A 21,066-nucleotide genomic window follows, 5' to 3' on the forward strand; every position below is an offset into this window, starting at 1 on the left:
ACACCTGGGATGGAAAGGGAGGGGGAAGACCGTACAAACAAATATGTTGGGATCCACACAGTAAAATACACAAAGACAAACAATAAAGATGGAGTAATAAAACTGTCTCAGGGATGCCCTCAACCATCTTTACTCATGGACTACCCGGACAGGGTTAGAAAATGGAGATGACTATGGGGGTAATTAGTGCCCCTTCATCCCTCCTTGCTGCCTTTTTTGTCTAATACCATACCTACCACGGATTGAGTTTAGGTTTAAATTACTGAAAGCTTTGCTGGACAGAACAAGAATACTGCCATTATTGCTTGGGGTGAACTACCATCCACCTCAGCTGTAATTCACTCTCTAAAACCAAAAAGATGCAGGGCGACGGACCCGTAGCACCTCACTGTTGTACTGCAAATGAACCTTTGAGAATTTGTGCACACTGATCAAGCACCTGTCACCCTTTGGTGTCGCTGAGTACAGATCATAATACAAATTAAACAAAAGAGTTGCACCAAAGAAAGTAAATCTAGTCCTTAATGATTTCTAGTTTCTTTATTCCAAAATTCATAATCAATCATAAAAACAGCCAACATGTTTCATTCCCAAAATGAAACTTGAGGAACGTCATCAGGGCTTAATAAGGTTGTAATCTGTGACACCGTGAGGGTATATCTTGTAACGTAGTTTCACCTTATGGTAAAGGTAAGCTCCAAAAGCTACAGCTTAACACCTTGCTAAACATCAACACTTTCCTTCCATGGTGCCGTATGAGTTTCATTATGGGAACGAAATGCGTTGGCTGTTTTTATGATTGAATATGAATAATAATCCACTCTCTGGCATGCTACAACACTGAGGAGCCGCTCCTGGCCGCTCGGCCACCCATCCTCACGCGGCTGGGGAAGGGACACGTCAAACTGCACCATAAATTTGCTTGTGTGCATGCACAGGCAAACCTTTCAGATTATTCAAGATGGTGCAACTATCAAGAGAAGATTGTGTATTTTTTGAAGTATGTATGTCCCTCAAGTTTTACATGGACATAATCACATATAAGAGTTTGATAGTGAGCTACACCCTTAATTGTACACGTACACCGCTTTAAGTTATGCTTCGATTGCATGGGTTGTTATTGTAACTTCATATACTGATTATTAAAAAGTACTCAAATGAATATATTCCAAGTACGGTTCTTAAAATCTGACTTAATGTATCCAAGAAGTAGACTAGAGCCAAATTCATTAAGACATGGTCATTGGCTACGGCATAGCGGTTTTGGAATAGGTTCAATCAGATCATTATTTACTGTGTTGTGTGACAGGACGTTGTTGCATGAATAAATAGGTTTTTCTGTAAGATTCGCAAATCGCAGCTAACAAAGGAGTGCCACTGGAAGTTGAAATAACATTGGATCGATACACTAAAAACAATTTTAAAACATGTAGGTAGATGTTGGGAAAATTTCCATGTGTTAAACCTATTGGGTGGAAGAACACAGGAGTTATATAAGAAATAATTCATGCACAGGCTCGTGATCCAGATCTCTCTTCCAGAATTCTTGATCTGCAGTCAAGATCCAGTGGACCGTTCTTGTTCTGACTAGGGCTTGCTAGTTCTAGGCTCTCTCTCCTTAAATCTATATGATCTCTTGATTTATTTATTGTTGTAACCTTGTTTTCTTCTTAAAATTATTAACCATTATGGAACACAAAAAATAAATGAGTGCAAATGGCCTGCTGTGAGAACTTTTGTTTAGAAGATTATCGATCCTGCAGTATGTGTAATAGTTTTAGGAAGCTGTGTCTCTTTAAGAAATCTGTTTCCACCGTCATGACGAACCACGTTAGGATAACGTGGTGATGGCAGTACATTATTTGTCTCAGCACCCTATGTGCCGTGGGCATATGACATGTTCTGTAATACTAGTTCCCTTCTGCCCTGCTGAGAGAGTCTCACACTCTGAAAAGTCACATGTTAATTTCCCTAGCAACGGGAGACCCGTGACATAATGCTGTTATGACTGAGGATTAATTTGAAGTGTGAATGTTTGCTAAACATACACGTGAATTGCAGAGAAGAGAATCAACTGTTTTTGCCGAGGATAAATTTATTGAAATGCATTTCTAAACTGTTTGATATAGAGAATGTTGCCCATGGGCTATTTCATGGCTAGGCATCCAGAGAGGTTGTTAATTCCACATTTGGGATTATTTCTTTTAGCAGTCATACCTGGGGGCAAACAGTACTTGGTATACCAATATTACTAATCAGGTACTTCAAAAATAGACAAAAAAACTTTTTAAAATCATGAAATTATGTTCATCTCCTTGTCAGTTTGCATATTTAGCAAGGAGGGAAACTAAATGTGCTGTAGACCTTTGGGAAGCTGCTACATAAGGAATGCCAGAATGCATTGTTAGGCACAGACTGTGGAGGGACAAAGATGTGCAAACATTTTTGCGACCTGTTGGCTATGATTATTCATCTTTCATAGAATTTTTGTTGGTATTTACACTGGTTTGTAGGAGAAATATTCCTCAATGGGAAATGTTTACTCCGATGATTGAAAATAAGCTCACAATGCTGTAAGAAGTATTGAGAAGGAAAGGAAAGCGAATAGGGAATTGAGTCCATTGCAGTAGTGATAATTGTGACTTGCTTATCGCGTACACTGCAAAAGTAATGGACTTTAATAGTAGTTGTTGGTATTACCCATCTAAATTCAGGCACATATCCCCTTACTTACTTAAGTAAGCAAAATTCCCCCACTCCTTTAAATGTCTGTTGCTGCTAATGGTGAGACTGGTCTTTACCTAGTGTTATTCCTATGAATTTTTACCTTATCATTCAGGACTGCGCACATCTACAGGTATGGTGAGAGATTTCTTTGTGGTCTGACAGTGTAGGCTGGTGGTGCTGCGGCATTCACCTAGCCGAGGGGCGAACCACCTCATCATCTCTTCCACCTTCCATCCCACATTGGAAGTGGAGCTCCGCCCTCCTGGCCTCTCAGACTGGAGTAGTCAATCACAGCACCTGGTCGGGCATGCATTCGCAGCAGCACACCTGCTGCACGTGAGAGAGGCATCCTTCCAAACAGTCACAGCAGTGCACTAGGGAACCCTCTGCGTCTTAGCATCCACCCCGGAAGAGTAATGTGGCTGAAACTGATGTAAAAACACAGCATTTGGCCTCGTGTTATCAAAATTTGTTTTTAGGAGGTACCCAGTCCCAACTTCCCTGTAGACTTGTCAAATTCACAGCATGTAATATAGTGCTGGTATTACTATATTCTTCAGGTTTGTTGGTTTCCTAGTCATGCCCTAGGCTCGTCCATGTGCTTGCACCATCTACTTTAATGTTTATTTTAATGTTTGATGACTGAATTCTTTTTTTAGGTATTTAACATCTTAACTTCAAACTGTATATATTACTATAAAGCAATAAATATAAAACAATTGCAGCCTGTAATACAGAAACTATGATTTAATATTTCTCGGAAGTTAAACTGTTAATTTAGTAAAATGAAGTTCCAAGACCGTGCACATTTTCATGGATTATCTTTGTTCACTACTAACAGAATCGTGGGATCTTCCTAGCTGGGATGATCTGTTCTGTCTGCTTATACTGGGTGTAGCAATACTGCTGGATTCCAAAGCAGGTTCCCTCTGAATGTTTGTTCAAGCTCCAGCCCTACACGTCCGTGCTTAGAGAATGTACTCCAAGCACACTTAATGTATTGCATTTGTCTTCTTCAGGTGGTGGCCGTGGAGGGGGAGAAAGCGGTAGCAGCGACAGCGGGTTCAGTAAGTAACTCCTCAATGCAACCTTCCTGTTCTTAGTAAGCGTTTTATTTCTGTTGATTCGGATATGTAAATACTGGAAATTGGGTGTCTGGATCAATAGATCCATATACTAAAATGTTATTTTTTTTAAGGATATTTCTGGGACTGAGTATTTTTTTGCAGGAGAGACTAGAATCTTAGAACTTCTGCAAGCATTTCTTGTAGTACTGCATTTACATTGGGTGTAATCCATGTTTTTTGTTGTATTTTTCACCTTAGACAGTGCTGCAGAGACGGGAACAATTGCAGGAATAGCCAGTGCGCTGGCAATGGCATTGATCGGTGCAGTGTCCAGTTACATCTCGTATCAGCAAAAGAAATTCTGCTTCAATATACAACGTAAGTTGGGACAGTTGTGTCAGCCTTTGCACTGCTTAAACCTTAGGAGTTCATTTATTTTTGGATATAGATCCTTTGTTACATGTAAGGGCCATATGAGCCCACAAACAATCGACATATTGATATATTTTACTCCCAATAATAATGCAAATTATCCAAACAGAAGAAGCAGAACGTTAACTATGCAAATGAGCCTACACAAGCTTCCCCCTACACAGTCCTTCTGATGTGTCCATATCCGCAGTCACCTGCTACAAGAATTGTTATTGGTGCCTGACCTGAAGAGAACTCTGTATGTTGTGTTTGGTGCAATATCCCACTACAAAAAAAATATATAGTTCACAACAGGTATTGCCACAATTTAAAATACTCCTGTCAGGAAAAATAATTACCTTTTTCTACCAAACTACCAGGCCAACATACCTCTTTATGTGCACTGTCTTTGCAATTTCTAGAGAACTTATTTTGTACTGTCATTGTGGGCACAAATTAGAAATCCAGTTGGACTGCAACCCATACACAGCCCACTGTTGAGGGTTTTTTTCTGGTCCTGATTAGTCATACTGGATGAGGTCAGGGAAACAGTGGAACTTCAAAACCATCTTTTGTAAAGAAATAGTACACTCAAGATAGCACTAAGAAACATAGGATAAAACTCTAAAATGTTTAGTTCTAAAACCAAAGTACAGTGCATAAAATGTGAACGATAATGACACAGAATGGGAAAATAAATTCAACAATGCATGACATGGCCAGCGAAAGCAAGATTAACATTCCTAACAGGTTAGCAAGTTCTGCACAGCTCTGGAGAGTTTGGCTTAAGAGTTCTGTTGTGAAGCCTCTCCCATTAATGGTCACATTCCTGACTTTTTATAGTATCTGGCGATTTTATTTCATGTTTCTAAGTGTGGAGACACTAAAGTTCCAACAAGACAAAATAAGTGTGGTGATAAATGCCTTGCCTCAATTTACATGTAGATAATTTGCAGTTCTAACTAAAACAGTTGAAACATGTCGGCTTTCACTGACAGCGTCCTGAATGTTATGGCAGGGACCTTAATATGAACAAAAGAAATATGTCAACCTAGATGGGATTCGGACATGAGGCTAACACCTCCATGCGAGTGTCTAAAACTTCACACTTTCTCTTAGAAAGAGACAAAAGAATTTGCAGATAAGCACATGATAAAAATACAAAAGGTTTCAATGGGACCTGTCAAAGTGTTCACAACTCATCATGACACTCGAAGATGCTCTTACTGAACCTACTGAGACCAAAAGAGTAGGGGGTAAGTGGAGTCAAATGATTACTAGAAAACGAATTTGTTGAGGGATTTCATGAAATGCAGATGGTTAGGCTGGTTTAACCGGTTAAACGGAAGACAATTCCACATTTTAGGTCCAGGCAAGCGTAGCAAGCAACTCACAATATGAGACCACTTTATCTTGTGGACCAAAAACGGAAACAATGAGATTGGAGCATTGGAAAGGCTGTGATTCGAAAACACTATCCTTAAAGCAACATTTCTCCAGTTTTAGAGCACTTTGCACATGATACAAAGGGTTATGAAAATGTATCCACTGATTAACCAGAAACTAGTATGTTTTCTTCCTGGCCCAAGGTAAATGGTAAAATTGTCTGAGCCCTATTACATTTTCATGACAAAATTTTCAATGTTTTGGAGTTTGTTGAATGCAGTCTGGAAGGGCCAGGTAGAGTCCATTTCCTAAAAAAAAAATAAAAAAAAAGTTATGGGGTACCCCCGAAATAAAAAAAATATTTTCCAACGGAACAGGTGCAAATGAAATAATGCCATCAAAAAGAATTTCCATTTAACCAAGTGATTTAATCACAATGTGGACAGGCATTGTATATACATCAATTCATGTATTTCTTTTATTATTAATCCTCATATTTATTCGCTAATCATGAAATACAAAAATAGCTTAACATTGTTTTTTAGATCTTTAACACCCAACAAATATGCAAAGAAATTCACTCATGTCTCACATATATCTGGATATTGAGCAAGCAATACTCCTGAAACAGTCGCCCATTATTAAATATATGTGCGTACAGAAAATACAAACAGGTAGTGTTTGAACGGTTCCTTGTTATTGTTGTCATAAAACAATAATAAAGTAATTTTCAAGTAGAGACCATTACACTATTCCGGTTGGGATAGAACATTGGTATGAAGGGGTTTTGGAATGAAGGACAGGACTTTCCTTGATTAAAGAAATATATGAAACAAAGAGGAAGAAACAGCTTTGATTTGCTAGTTAAATTAGATTCTCATCAATCCACACTTCAAATGATTTAAAATTTGGAGTGTCAAAAGCAGAGACCATGCAAGCATCGTTCTAAGATGGCCGCGTAAAGTGAGGCTCCGATACCCGTCCCTTCCACGTGTCTTTCCTGATTCATAATCCGTCCCATCTGACGACGACCCCGTGTAGCGGAAAAGTAGCGGGCATCAACCTGCTTATCCCGGCTCGCCTCACACATTGGAAACAGAAGATACGGGCCCCGGAGAGGTGAGGCCTGCACACAAAACGCAAGCTGGGACCCACAGTACCGGTGGAGGCTGAGGGAGAGGCCCGATCGTTTAGACGACTTCGCACGGTGGCGCCGGATACTGTGGGCGCCGCCGCAGGCAAAACAGAGCTGCGCTGCTGAGCGGAGGCCTGGGTCGGACTAGTTTGGCAGTGATCGAAGGCCCATAGAGAGGAATTGGTGTAGCAAGAGGGGCACAGTTATCGAAGCCGGCATAGAGCACAACAGCCGTTGATCAGCAGATGGCAGTGGCGCGCCCGTGAACCTTGGCGTGCTCTTCTTCACTCCTCCATCAGTGGCTGTATTTTCCGACCTAGCTGGCCGGGCTTGACTTCACAGAGCCCATCTGCTGCCCTAAAGCGGTAAAGAACGGTGCCCCAGAGTTTCAGGGGGTGACGTGAAAAGGTTGATGGCCTCCCATAATGCAATCAGTGACTAACATAATTCAACACTGGTAAGGTGGAGGTGGTCCTCCCAGGGGAGGTCTGTGGGGAGCATGCAGCCGGGCACTATAGAAGACACAACCTTAAGGACCGGTCACGTCCGAGACGGCCTGGTTCCCGGCACTGCCGCTGCCACTGAGGACTGTGTCGAAGAGTGCCTTTCCCCAGAGGGGGCCAGAATTGGTGTTGTGTCCCGGGTGTCCGGACCTGAACATTGGTGCCCTGACCGGCCGGCCCTTCTGGCATGAGGTGAGAGAGGCTGCACATCCGCTTGCCCTGAGTGCTCTGGGCCTGTCGCGGGTAGGCACTTGGCAACAAAATGGAGCGTAATAAAGGCTCAGGGGCCGAGGGACCAAACCGACGCAGACTAACAAACTGGACCGATTCACGGTATCAAAAGAAGTACAGCAGAACCGGTTATGTAGAGATGCCGCCCAGGGGGAGCCTGGGCGAGGAGGAACAGGAACTCACTGAAGGATGTTATGGAAGCTATTACCGGAGTCAAAACCTCGTTGGAGCACAAAATGGACACTATGGCGATCGACGCTAACCTTATCAGGGCCGATCTGGCGAAACTCAATGAAAAGGTTAGACAGGTAGAAATAACAACCTCCAGTCTTGTCGGTGATGTCCCGCAACTGCAAGGGGAAGTCCACGAGCTCCAAGACTCTCGCAAACTCACAGACATCAAGTTGGATGACTATGAAGGCCGTCTTCGGCGCAACAACCTCCGCATTCTAGATTGTTGCGGAAAAATCGCAGGGGCAATCCCCTGATCTTTTTTGTTGAAGACCTCATTCTCAAACATTTGCAGCCCAAAGGCCTCAGTAAATTCTTTGTCATCGAACGAGCTCATAGTGTCCCGGGTGGCCGTCCCAAACCGGGCGCTCCCCCGCGGCCCATGCTAGCTCAGGTCTTGAACTATCGGGACAGAGATGTTATCCTCCAGAACTCTAGAGCAGGGGCCCCCCCTTCATTACGAAAACGCCAATATTTCCTTTTTCCCGGACTTCACGCAGAGGGTACAGAGGCAAAGGAGGTCATTCCTTTCCGTGAAACGCGACCTCAGAGAAAGGGGGCTGAAATGCTCAATGCTGTTCCCGGCGCACCTCCGGGTTGAAGTGGAGAGTTAGAGCGTCATTCTTCGAGCAACTGGAGGCAGTGGCGGAAAGGATTAACAATCCGGTATGAGGAGCCCGGACGACCGCAGTAGCAGGGAGTGTGTGGACAATCGACCTGGCTGAGAGGGAGACTTGGTTGACTGCGGCATTTAAACTGAGTGGGGCCTGGAGTGGGGTGGGCCTGGGAGGGGGGTTTCTTGTTTTTAATTGTCTAGGCCTGTAGACTTATATGATTCAGAGTTACTTGCTTTCATGGGATCTACATGGGACATGGTTGGGGGTAGGGACGCGGAGCTCTTTAATTCCCCCCTTATCCTCAACTTTGAGTTCTTTACAAGGGCGACAGGCACTCTGCAAGTTTTCAATGGTCAGTTTTAGGCCCAGAGTACAGGGCAGCGGGTGGGGGGGTGTTGAGAGGTGGTGTTTTGTTATGTTTTTATTGTATTCATTATTTCAGCAACGTCTTTCGTAATTTCAGAAGGGGAAGTAGGCACGCTTACTGCACTCTCGCGTAAAGGAGGTGAAGAGATTTTTCAATTGGTCATGGCTACACGAGGTGACTGCTGGATTAAATTGTTAAGCTGGAATGTCAACGGGTTGGGGGACAAGATAAAGCGTAGTGTTGTCCTCCAATACATCAAGCATCATACCCCTGATTTTATTTTGCTTCAGGAAACGCATCTTATTGGAAATGCATGCAAGGCCCTGCATCGAGGGGGTTACATATTGTTGGCACATGCAGGACTTACCTCTAGCTCACAAGGGGTGGGTATTATGATGAAGAAATCTTTTCCCCTTGTGGTACAGGCGACCTGGACAGATGACCGAGGACGATACATTGGGGTTTCGGGCACATGGGAAGGACAGCCCATCACACATCTGTTGGTTTATGTGCCCCCGGCTTACAAGCTACAACCTTTAGAGACCTAGGGGCGACATTGTTACCCAGAGGGTCTGTTAATATTGGGAGGAGACCTGAACTCCGTTGTCTCGGGTACACTAGATTGCCACACCTGTGCAGTTAACCCACCTCTTGTTGGCTCCCCGACTTCCTTGAAACTATGGGATTGGTAGATGTTTGGTGGTCCTATCACCCAAACACAGTGCAGCACACCTTCCACTCCGGGGCTCATGGGAGCCTATCACGTATAGATTATCTTCTCATCCCCCGCATCCCAAATTGCCCACATTCATGAGATCAAACATCTTGCTAGAGGCATCTCTAACCACTCGACAGTTTGGCTCCACATGGTCCTCCGCTACAAACAGTTGTGACGGGTGGCCCCCATCAACCCGTGGGACTTCCGAGATCCTAAAATCTGCTAGGAACTCCTCACAGCCATAGATAACTATTTTATTGACAATGAGGGCTCAGTGGAATCCCCGCAGATTCTGTGGGAGGCCTTTAAGACGGTGATCCGGGGTCAGGCCCTCTCCTCAATCTCAGGAAAGAAGAAAGAGCACCTGAGGGAAATAAAGGCCATTGAGACGGAGATTAGCCAACTGGATACTGACCTGATATCAGACGTCACACCCGACTTCACCATCTCAAATTCAAACAGCAGGAATTTAGAGCGTTGGCAATTGACCAGGCTAAAGCCCTGGGGAGAGCAGCGCAAGGGCGGTTATACGAGGTGGGAGACAAGGCAGAGAAACTACTAGCGTGGTTAGACAAGAAAGAGTTGGCCAGCCGCCTAGTGCCGGAGCTTCATGGGCAGGGGGGTAGGTCCCTCACAGATCCCCAGACATTGTGGACATGTTTTCAGCTCACTTCGGCGCTGTCTACTCCTCAGTGACTCCCTATTCTATAGAAGACTCCTGCCAGATGTTAGTTGACATAACATTGCCCGGGCTTTCTGTTACTGACCGTGACTTCCTAGATAGGGCTATAACTAATGAGGAAATTGCAACAGCAGTCAGGTCCCTCAAATCGTGTAAAGCCACAGGCCCTAATGGATTACCGATCAAACTCTACAAACTTAAACCAGACAGGCTGGCCCCATATCTTAAGAATATGTATGAGGATTCCAGGGTCAAGGGGTATCTACCGATAGACCAGATGATGCAACCATAATCACCATTCACAAGGATGGGAAGCCCTAAACGGAGTGTGGGTCGTACCGGCCGATATCGCTTTTAGATGCAGAGCCCAAGATTCTGGCTAAACTGCTGGCCAGCCAGCTGATCACAGTGATCGGTGCACTGGCTGATCCAGATCAACCGGGTTTTAGTTAACATCGAAACACTGCAATTAACTTGTGTAGGGTGCATGGCGTTCGGGGGCAGGGCGGCCTCCATCCTGGAACCAGCTATTATAGTCTCCCTCGATGCCACCATGGCCTTCAACACCATTGAATGGCCGTATCGTTGGGCAGTGTTGGAGAAGATGGGGTTTGGCCCGAAATACATTCAGTGGGTAAAACTGTTATTTGCTAGGCCTCTTGCCCAAGTGGTAGTTAATAACAAAAAATCTGCAACCTTCGAGTTGGGTCGAGGGACCTGGCAGGGATGTCCGTTGTCCCCCTCCTGTTTGCTCTAGCACTGGAACCGCTGGCAGCCTGGATCCGCAGAGACCTAATGATTAGAGGCATGCGCTGGTCTCCAGAGTGGGAGGACAGTATCTCCCTTTACGCAGACAATATTCTGCTTTATCTGACGTAACCGAGGCGGACCTTGGTTGTGGTCTTAGATATCCTCACTGTTTTCTGTAGATTTTCTGGATACTCTATTAAATGAAGTAAATCACTGCTATTTGTGGTGGCGGGAGAGCTGCCAGTCCCACCGCAGGGATGTCCAATACAGACACGCACTGAGGGCTTCAGGTATCTGGAAATTTTTCTTTCCCTGGACCCTTCACTTCGTTATACCCAGAACCTACACCCACTTTGATTAGGCTGTGAAAAGACATAAATAACTGGGAAAGGAGTCTCTTTTTAAAATGATGTCCTTACCCCGATGTTTATATGTCCTTCAGAATTCCTTAGATCCGGTCTCGGAGTCCTACTTCAGGGAGGTGGAGGGCCTCCAGCGAGATTTGGTATAGAATAGAAAGCCACGTATCGCTCTTAGCAAACTCCCCCTGAATTGGTATGATCAGCCTCCCCAGCATCAAAAAGTATTTACTGGGCGGCTCACCTGGCCTCTGTCAACCACGGTACCTACGCCCGACCTGATGATCCAGGTTATAATATGGACAGATTACCTCTCTCTGGTGGGAACTACAATAGAGCCCTTTATTCCAACCGCGACTCTTTCCACTTACGGGCCCCAAACATTCGGTACATGTCTGGCACACGGCCTCTAAGGTCATGGGTTGGGAACGCAGACTTACACTTGCGACACCGTTATGGGACTCAGAACAGCTGGGTAGTTTGTGGAAAAGCAAGGGGTTTGACAAATGGGACCTAATAGGCCTCTCGCACGTCTGTGATCTGTGGGACAAGTTGGATATTAAACCATTCTCTGCACTGCAACAACAATTTGAATTGGCCGACTCAGAACTTTTCCGCTGAACACAGGTTAGGCACGCCTTGCTCTCCCACTTGCAGAGGGGTAGTACCCTTCCCGAATCCTCCCCACTGGACGATATAGTACTAGATGGCCACATCCCAGATAGGACTATCTCGTTCATATGTAAAAAACGTATAAATAACATGCCAGACCCTCTTCACACACTTCGAGAGAAATGGTCCATAGATGGTATCGAGATGGATGATGAGGAATGGCAAGATGCCGTTTCCTCTCCCGGAGTCGTGGCAATACCTGCTCACCTCCAATTAGTCTAACTTAAAATCCTCCATAGGGTTTATGTGACAGGACCTCAGTTGGTACGGATGAGAAGATTGGACGGGGTGAATGCAGACGGGGATGCATATAATTTGGGATTGCGAGTCGATACAATCTTATTGGCGCCTCATACACAACACCATTAACGCAGTCTTGTCCATACATCTTCTCCTGGAAGCCTGTAGATGCTTATTAAATATATGGGAGCCAACAGATCTAAATGATTACACAACACAATGGGTTACTTTGGGGCTTATGATTGCCAAGCGAAATGCCCAGCGGTGGGGAGCGCTACTCCCACCTACAGTGAGAGACTGGGAGAATGACTTGGACTGGTCAAAGTTTCAGGAAAAAACAGTATATGTGGCCTGAGGGTGCCCTAAGAAGTGGACTAGAGTATGGGGCTTGTGGACTGCCTATCGAGGGGATATATGTCAACCTCCTCTTGCCACCAGCAATGAAGATCCCCCTTCACCCTAGACTTTCCAGGCTATATTCTGTAAGGTTTATAAGGCCTATTGTTATCATGTTCCCGGATTTATTACTTTCTCTGAAATGTGATTGATATGCTGATATCTCTTAATAAAAAGTATTTTTTTTAAAAAGGAGAGACAATGGGAGGGGCTATATAGCAATACTGTTTGTTTGGCTCAGGCCATTGTTCGGTCTTGTTCCCTTTGACCATCTTTGAAAACTCATTCACATCCAGCCTTGAAATTCTTTCAGGCAGATTCTGAGATTCAGAAGGAGTTTGAGCTGCATCAACAAGTGGGTGCCATCAGTGTACATTACTGTCATGCATCTGTGGTGTTTCATTGGAAGGATTAATGGTCCAGCATAGCCAATATATAAGTAATGAAGTTACAATCAAAGAGGCCCATGACAACCCATTAATGGCAGGATCTCCATTAGAGTGGTGATGAGGTAGATAGAGGAACAGAGTACAGGGAGAAGGAAAAAGATCCCCCACATGCCCCAAAATAGCCATTTTTTGGAGCTGGTTGAGAAGAATTGTGTTGTCTAACGCATCTAAAGAGGTCGGCAGATCTAAGAAAGAAATCTGTTGAGTTGTCCTAATTCACCATTTTTCCAGTTTGTCAATTGCTTATAGCAGTGCCTTCTCTGGGTCCCTTTTCTGGCGGAAATCGAGCTCCCAGGGATCAAGGAGTGCTGACACTTCCAAAATGGAGAATATGTGCTCAACTGCTAGGCTTTTTTCCATTATTTCGTCTAGGGCAGGGTGCAGCATATTAGGGTGATAGTTTCTACTAGTGAGTTCTCCAGGGTGTGCTTCTTTAAAAGTGGAGTCACAACTCCTTCTTTGCAGAGATCAGGTATACAACCTGATGACAATGAGGTTTTCAAGATTTCAGTAATCAAACCATCAGTGGAGGGTGCAGGGGTTTAAGAAACCAAGAGGCAGGTGTCAGGAGAACCTCATTTCAGACAGTTGAGCAGTTTTAGAAGGAGGTCATAAATGATGGTTTTAAAAGTGAACCAGCACTTAGTGACATTTGGAGCCACTGCTGACATTTTTTTTGTTGTAAAACTTTTTATTCGTGACTGTATCAGATATTACATGGTACATTTATTCCATTTACATTATATCAGTCTTTTCCATTTTCTTTAACGTAACTGTGGCATAATATTTATCATATCCAGTTTTTCGTCATATCTTACATTTTTCCAAGTATTGTGCTATTGCGTCAATTATCATTAACACTCTAATTGCAGTATCGCCGCATGTGAACTGTCCCTTAACTCCCTCCCTCCCCCCACCCCGTCTCCCGGCTATTCCCTCCGTACACACTTATATTTTGGATACATTAGCTTGTAGCTTTTCCAGAGAATATTACTGTCCACAGGCCTGGTTGACCACTACATTTGTCTAGATACCTGTATTTGTAGGCTATCCGTACAACTGGCATATAATCGGCAGGTACATCACTGCGTCATTTCTACGTCTACATCGTCTAGGTCCAACAGCATTCGTTCCCATTCCTACGCAACTGGATATTTACGTAGGCCCTTCTCTTCCTCCCTATGCAGCGCAGCAGTTTCCGCCTTTCCCCATTTCAGCAGGTCTGATCGCCAAGTTTCTGCGTTCGGGGAACTGGACGATTTCCACCTCATGGTGATCACTCTAATTGCTAATAAGAGGGCTAAATCCTGAAATTTCAGTTGTGCCTTACAATTCTTTGGTCTCTTCCTGTGTCCTATCAGGCAGGGTAGCGCCCCCGCAGGGATCTGCAAGGCTGTTACAGAGTACAATATGTGACTAATCGTCCCCCAGTAGTTGCGTATTCTCGGGCATGTCCACAACAATAGAGGGTGTTTGCTTCGTCTCCCTGACATCTAGGGCAAGTGTGGGGGGTGGCAGGGAACATCCTGTGGAGCCTATGGGGGGTGAGATACGCTCTATGTAGAACCATGGCTTGTATAAATTTGAATTTAACATTTCTGGACACCTTCCTATAATGACCCAGGATGATCTTCAATTCCCCGTCTGTTATGGCCTCCCCAGTATCCGTAGCCCAAGTCTCCCTGAGTGCGGTGAGGGGCAAAGCCGCATGTTCCCTGATGCCCACGTAAAGCCACTTTACTAGGTGTCCGCCCGTCCCCATATAATGAAGGAGATGAACTAATTCGTGCTGTTCAGGCTTGGTGCGTTGTGGGGCCCAGGTGCGTCTGACATAATGGGTCACCGAGGCGTGTAGGAGATATAAGCGTTGTGGGGCGCCTGTGTATTGTGCGAAAGAGGCATGATCAAGTAGAGTGTCGTCCCCAAACAGGTCCCCCACTCTGTCCACCCCGGCCGTCAACCAGGGTTGTAATCTGCGTCGTGTCAGGGTCCCATGTGGCGTTGGGAGTCCTAGGAGGTGGATGTTGTCTGCGTAGGGAGTGGTTCCTGCCGTATACGACAGCGCCTTTTGCCAACATTTCAAAGCAACATACAGTAGGGGGTGGCAGTTTCTGGGGATCTTAGCAGCGGGAAATAAAAGGGAGTGGAGATCTCCACATGCCAGTACGTCTGCCGTGAGAGCAATCTTGTGTAAATTCCTACCCGCCACCCACCTCGACAGCCATTGAAGTTGGCTTGCGTAGTAGTAGCTTTGTAGGTCTGGTACCCCCAGACCTCCCTGTCTGGTGTTCAGTTGCAATTTCTTGAGGCTTATTCGCCGCCTTCCTGACCCCCATATGTGATTTATTAATAGTGTGTTTAGTGTGGCAAAAATATGCTGCGGGAGTAATACTGGTAAGTTTACGAAGTAATACAGAATCCGGGGAAGTAGGACCATTTTTGATATCACCACCCGGCCCATTACAGAGAGGGGCAGGGATGTCCAGAAGTTCACGCTGCCCCGAAGGCCATTGATTGCTTTCTGTATATTACCCTCTATTTGGTCCTCCGGACTCCGAAATACATTAATACCGAGGTATTTAAACGTGGTTGGTGCTACCTGGATCTCGTGAGTTCCAAACTGTATTTGGGTGGGTCTCTGCCCGTCCCGGAAAAAGAAGCCTAGTGATTTTCTCGGGTTTATGGCCAGGCCAGATATTTTCTCAAATCGGTCAAAGATGGCCGCTAGTTGTGAGTGGTCATCCTGCAAACTACGGAGGAACACCAGTATGTCGTCGGCGTATATGGAGAGCAAGTTATGATTGTCCCCAACTAATATTCCCGACTCCGCCGCCCTATTTCGGAGTGCAATCACTAGGGGTTCTAGTGTAAGTACAAACAACAATGGCGACAGCAGGCATCCCTGTCGGGTGCCCCTGTGAACATCGTAGCTGTCCGAGGTGTACCTGCCCGTGCGTGCCTTAGCCGTCGGGTTCGTGTATAGTAGACGAATCCATTTAATCAGGGCTTCCGGGAAGCCGAAACGGCGTAGAACTTCAAACATAAAGTCCCAGGCTAGGGAATCAAACACCTGTCTGAGATCTAGGGCTATGCAGCCAGCATGCGGCAGGTCTTGTGGGGTGGCCAACATGAGGGCATGGAGTCTCCTCGTATTCTGAGAGGTGCTTCTCTCTGGGAGGAAGCCACATTGGTCAGTGTGGATCAGGCCAGGGAGATGGGCTTATATTCGTAAGTTGATGACTTTACTGAGTATCTTATATTCCGAGGAGAGCATGGAGAGGGGTCTATAGTTGCCCACATCCAGGGTGTCTCTGCCGGGTTTCGGAATTGATATCACCAAGGCCTGCATAGTCGTGACTGGTAGATGGCCTGTTTCATAAGCGGTTTTATACATTTTTTCTAACACGGGTGTCAGTGTCTCAGAGTAGACTTGGTAAAACTCTCCAGGCAATCCGTCCATACCCGGAGTCTTGCCCCGATTAAGTGTGCGGATAGCTATTTTTATTTCCTGTTGCGTTATGGGTCCGGCTAGGGCCGTCTGAGTCTCAGGGGTCAGGGCCGGAATCGTCAAGTCTGCTAGGAAGTCAGTCACGTCATCTCTATCAGTTTCAGGGTGGGGGAGCATAGAGTTCTTCTAGATGGGACTTAAACACATTGTTAATTTCTAGCTGCGTGTGGACTTGTCTGCCTGTTGCATCCCGGACGCTCGTAATTACTGGGGTTTCAGGGGTATCTCGGATCAGCCTGGCAAGCAACGCGCCGGATCTATCCGCTTCCGCCTGCTGTCGTCTCAAGTATTCTCCATAATCAATAACCCTTAAGGTCTCTAGTATTTCTGCGTGCTCTATGTTACTTAGTTGTAGGTCGCCTTTGCGCTCTGGATCCTGTCCCACCTCAGTCTCAAGCTCCTTCAGGCGGTTCTCCACTTCACAGAGTTTTCCATGAATTTCTTGTCTGGCTCCTACCAATCTACCAATCGCAGCCCCTCGTATCACGGCCTTCATTGCGTCCCACACTACCAAGTTCGAGGACGTGGAGTCCCAATTTTCCCTGAAGTAATTGGTTAATGTGTCGGCAAGGTGTGAGCGGAACGGGCCGTCGTCAAGCAGGGAGGGATTGAGTCTCCAAGTTGGGACTGGTGAGGGTACCCTACCCCAGTGCAAGTCTAGTGTTTGCGGTCTATGGTCCGAAAAGGTTTTGGCAAGATAGTCTGAGGATGTGCACTTAGCTATTATGGAGGTGGTGCAGATGAATCTATCTAGTCTGGTATGCAGGTTATGCAATGGGGAGTAGTATGAGTATTCTTTGTGTGCTGGGTGTAGCGAGCGCCATATATCCGTCATGCCCCATCCCTGGAGCCATATCCTAAATAGTCAGACAGTTTGTGTACCCCTGTCGCCTGGAGGGGAGGGTGTGATCTATCCAGGTCTGCATCTAACACCATGTTCCAGTCACCCCCTAAGATCCAGGGAATGTCCACCCAGTCTGCCAAGGCCCGTCCGACGGTTGTGAGGAATCTGTCCTGATCTGGAGAAAGCAGAGTATGTAGTGGAGAAGATGGTACCTCTCCACTTTTTCCGTAGTGTGTGTGCTTCGGACTGTGTCAGGTCGGATTCCTGTAAGAACACTATGTGTGTTTGATGTCGAATCAAAAAGGCATGTACCCTATGTCTCTTCTGTATCGCTCCTAACCCTCTCACATTCCAGGTAACCAGCCTGTATTTCCCTTTCGCATCAGCCATATCCAGATTCAGGTATTATCATAAGCATTAGTTTACATTTCAGTGTGTACTTCTTCCTTACTAGCCAGGAGATGTTTCCCTCCCCTTCCCAACCACTAACTCTGCAGGCGCAGCTTCGGGACCTCGCTGTGCCGAACATGGAACAGTAAGACATAACTAAACATTCTGTGTTGCATACGCTTCTGGGGAGTCGGCTAAGCTTGGGCCGTGTCAAAAGAGCCATACTTGTCTGTGCTGCCGGCTCAACCGTGCCGCCGGGAGAGGAACACACAATCACCTATTTCTGGTAGCGGTGTTTTTGGAGGGGGGGGGGGCCCTGATGTCCTGCTTATACAATACTATATTCCTGTGTGATACGGGGGTACGGGGAGCATGAGGTATTTGTGTCAGAGATAGTAGTTAGAGAACTCAGCTCGGTCATCACAAGTGTCAACATATTACCATGCAGTCCCAATCCTGCACCCCGTCTATGAGTCCCCCTCACCCCTCAAAGTTCGGCTGTACCTTCAGGTTATACTAAAGAAAGGATACCAGTTTGACTTGGGGTTCCACTTCCCATCCATGGAAGGGGTCATTCTTGGGCATTGTCCAGCAGGTCATCTGCCGTTCTGGGTGTTACTGTTGGAAATAACACCATGCTATTTTCCGAGTCCGAATGTACCGTGCTGTCTTCAGTGTCCGTGGGTATTGTTTCATGTTCCTCCCTGAAGGAGCCCAACATTGCTATGGCATCTTCCTGTCCTTGTTTCTGTTGTTGGGCAGTAGGTTTTCGCCGTTTCGGTTCTACGTTCCGTGCACCTGATTTGTCCTCTGCTTGATTCAATCCATCCTTGGAGCCGCTGGCCGTTGAGTCTTGGGTCGGGTCCTGGTTCTCCTCAATGTCCATCACTTCCAGCCACTCTTCCACGTCAGTGGGACTTTCAAAGTAATGAGTTTTATTGTCGTGGATCACCTTGAGACGCGCATGGAACAACAGGGCATAGCGGAGTTTGGCTCTCTGGAGTCTCTTTTTCACCTCGTAGTAAGAGGACCTCTGTTTCTGCACCAGGTTGGTATAATCCGGGTATAGTGAGATACGTTTGTTTTCGTACTCTATGATGGATTTCATCCGGGCCTGTCTAAGCAGCGTGTCCCTATCTCTGTAGTTGAGGATCTTTACGATCAGTGGCCGTGGTAGCTGTCCCGGTTTTGGTCTGCCAGTAGGTATCCTGTGTGCTCTCTCCACACAGAAGAACGGCGATAATCCCTCTACAGCCACATTATCTCGGAACCACTGCTCCATGAATTCCGTCGCGTGGGGCCCCTCACTGCGTTCCGGAAGTCCAATGACGCATATATTATTGCGTTGATTGCGGCCTTCTGCGTCCTCCACACGTTCCGTAAGAGTTTTCACCTGGTGTTGGATTTGGTTGATTGACGCAGTGTGTTCCGCCACAGTCGGGGTGAGATCTGTCAGCGTCATCCCCTGGTCGTTGACTTTGTCCGCCAGTTTGTTGTGGTCGGCTTTAAGCAATGAGAGATTAGTGGTGAGAGTGCCCATTTGCGTCTCCATTGTGGCTCTGGAGTCTCTGATTTCTTTAAGGATTAGGTCCAGTTTGTCCCCCTGTTGGTCTTCTGAGAGGGTAGAGGTCAATGTTAGAGGTGTGGAACCTCCTAGGCTCGCGTCCGGGGTGGGCCCCGCAGATGCCCCGTCCCTGCCCTCCGTGATCTTCGCCCCTTTCCGTACCATGATTGTAGGTCATTCTCGCCTTCCGTCAGTTCGAGGGGGGTGCCAGGGATCAGTGCGCAGGATGGGCACCAGTTTCCGCCGTGTCCCGAGGGGGCTAGGCCGGGCGAGCTTGCACTCTTCACCCAGGTCAGCAATGGCGTCTAGCTTCGCGCTTCTCGTCGGTTCTCAGGCCGTTCCGGCGCCTTCGCTGGGTTTGTGGGCGCCTATCCAGCTTCCTCACCCTTCCGGCGCAGCGCCGTCCCAGACCAATGGTCTCCTCCAGACCACCACCTCCACCTCACCCCGGGTAGCTCTGGTGTCTCCGCTTACGTCTCCAACCCCGTTCTAGGCCGCCAACACTCGCAGTGTCCCGCCTTCGCGCTCCTCCGGTGGCAGCAATGTCCGTGGGGAGGGGAGGAAGGGGGGAGGAGATGGGTAGCGGGGGACGGCAATTAAGGTCAGCGCAGCTCTATCCCTGGTGTCCCGTGTGGCCCCCGCTCAGCGCTAGCCCTACCAGGCTCTAGTCCAGGGCGTCAGTGTGGTGCGGTCTCGGGGACCCAGCAGGCAGGGCTCTCGCCCACGCGGCAGTCTCCTCCGACGAGCCGCCGTTCCTAGACTCCTCGGTTCCTGCACCAGTGGCAGTGGGAAGGAAGGGGGGGTGGTCTCAGCTTGCACCCCCCGGGCTCCTCTATCCGTTGGGCGTCGCACCAGCCAAACACTGCAGGGCAACCTACGACTCCGCGGCAGACAGCGTACCGCGTCCCGGGCTCAGCCCGCACTCGAGGCCCCGGCTTTCAATTAGGGGCAAGGCCGCATACGCATGCTCACCGTCCGCCGGACATCCGCAGCACCCAGGGCCTCCAAACCTCCGTCGCGGCAAGCGGAGCACTTTATAGGCAGAATCCCACCTTCGGAGACGCAGGACGGCCCCCCGTCACGGCGGTCAGGATCTTCTTTCCCCCGGCGGCACCGGAGCTCTAGCAGACTCCGCCCGCCATGCTGGCTTGCTAGCCATACCCCCCTGGAGCCACTGCTGACATAAAGTGATTCTGGGTCAGATGCACATTTTTTATTTCTTGCAAGATAGTCTGGATTTTGGAAATGAAAAAGGTAGCTAGCTTACCACAAAACTGTAGAAGTTGTTGCCTATTTATTCATTTGATTAGGCATTCCGATCGATTTTAACATTTTCCATATACCCCCTGAAAGAAAATCAGGCCTTTAATCTTTAGTAGAAGTTATCAGGCAAGTCATTCAGACGGTGTCTGACTTTCATGTGAAATGTCCTCATGAGGTAAGTATCAAAATATATTCTTGTACCGTTTGTGGATAACATCCTTCAACCATTGTTATTTTTTTACAGGCACGTGTTTCTAAGCAAGGGACCAATGTTCCCTTAAATCATAAAACCAGTAAGATACTCAACTAGTTAAGAGACTGGCTTGCGTCTATCTACCTCAGATACAAATTTTGGGCATTGCCTCTATAGCTTGTCGTCATTTCAGAGGAACAACATTGCCCCCATGACATACAGGTTATAACTTGCTGTATAGTAATACCCAGTGAAGATGGGTTACAAGGCATTTATTGTCTTCCAAGAAGAGAACGCAGGAATATACTTTCCTGCCAATTGTTTCTGGCTGTCCACTGGACCTTGGAGTGGACATGTTTTCTG

At 46.8% G+C, this 21,066-nt stretch overlaps 1 protein-coding gene across 3 annotated transcripts in view; it reads left to right on the top strand.

The window, feature by feature from the left end:
* Positions 1-21,066, top strand: part of CD99L2 (CD99 molecule like 2) — a 516,478-nt gene that overhangs the window by 437,333 nt on the left and 58,079 nt on the right. For all 3 annotated transcript variants that reach the window (XM_086918585.1, XM_086918586.1, XM_086918587.1), the window contains 2 exons: positions 3,747-3,794; positions 4,053-4,172. In XM_086918585.1, coding sequence (XP_086774711.1) covers positions 3,747-3,794; positions 4,053-4,172 — 168 coding nt within the window. The remainder of the gene's footprint in view (positions 1-3,746; positions 3,795-4,052; positions 4,173-21,066) is intronic.

This window comes from Lissotriton vulgaris, chromosome 4_1 (genome assembly GCF_964263255.1).
Source record: "Lissotriton vulgaris chromosome 4_1, aLisVul1.2, whole genome shotgun sequence".
Lineage (NCBI taxonomy): Eukaryota > Metazoa > Chordata > Amphibia > Caudata > Salamandridae > Lissotriton > Lissotriton vulgaris.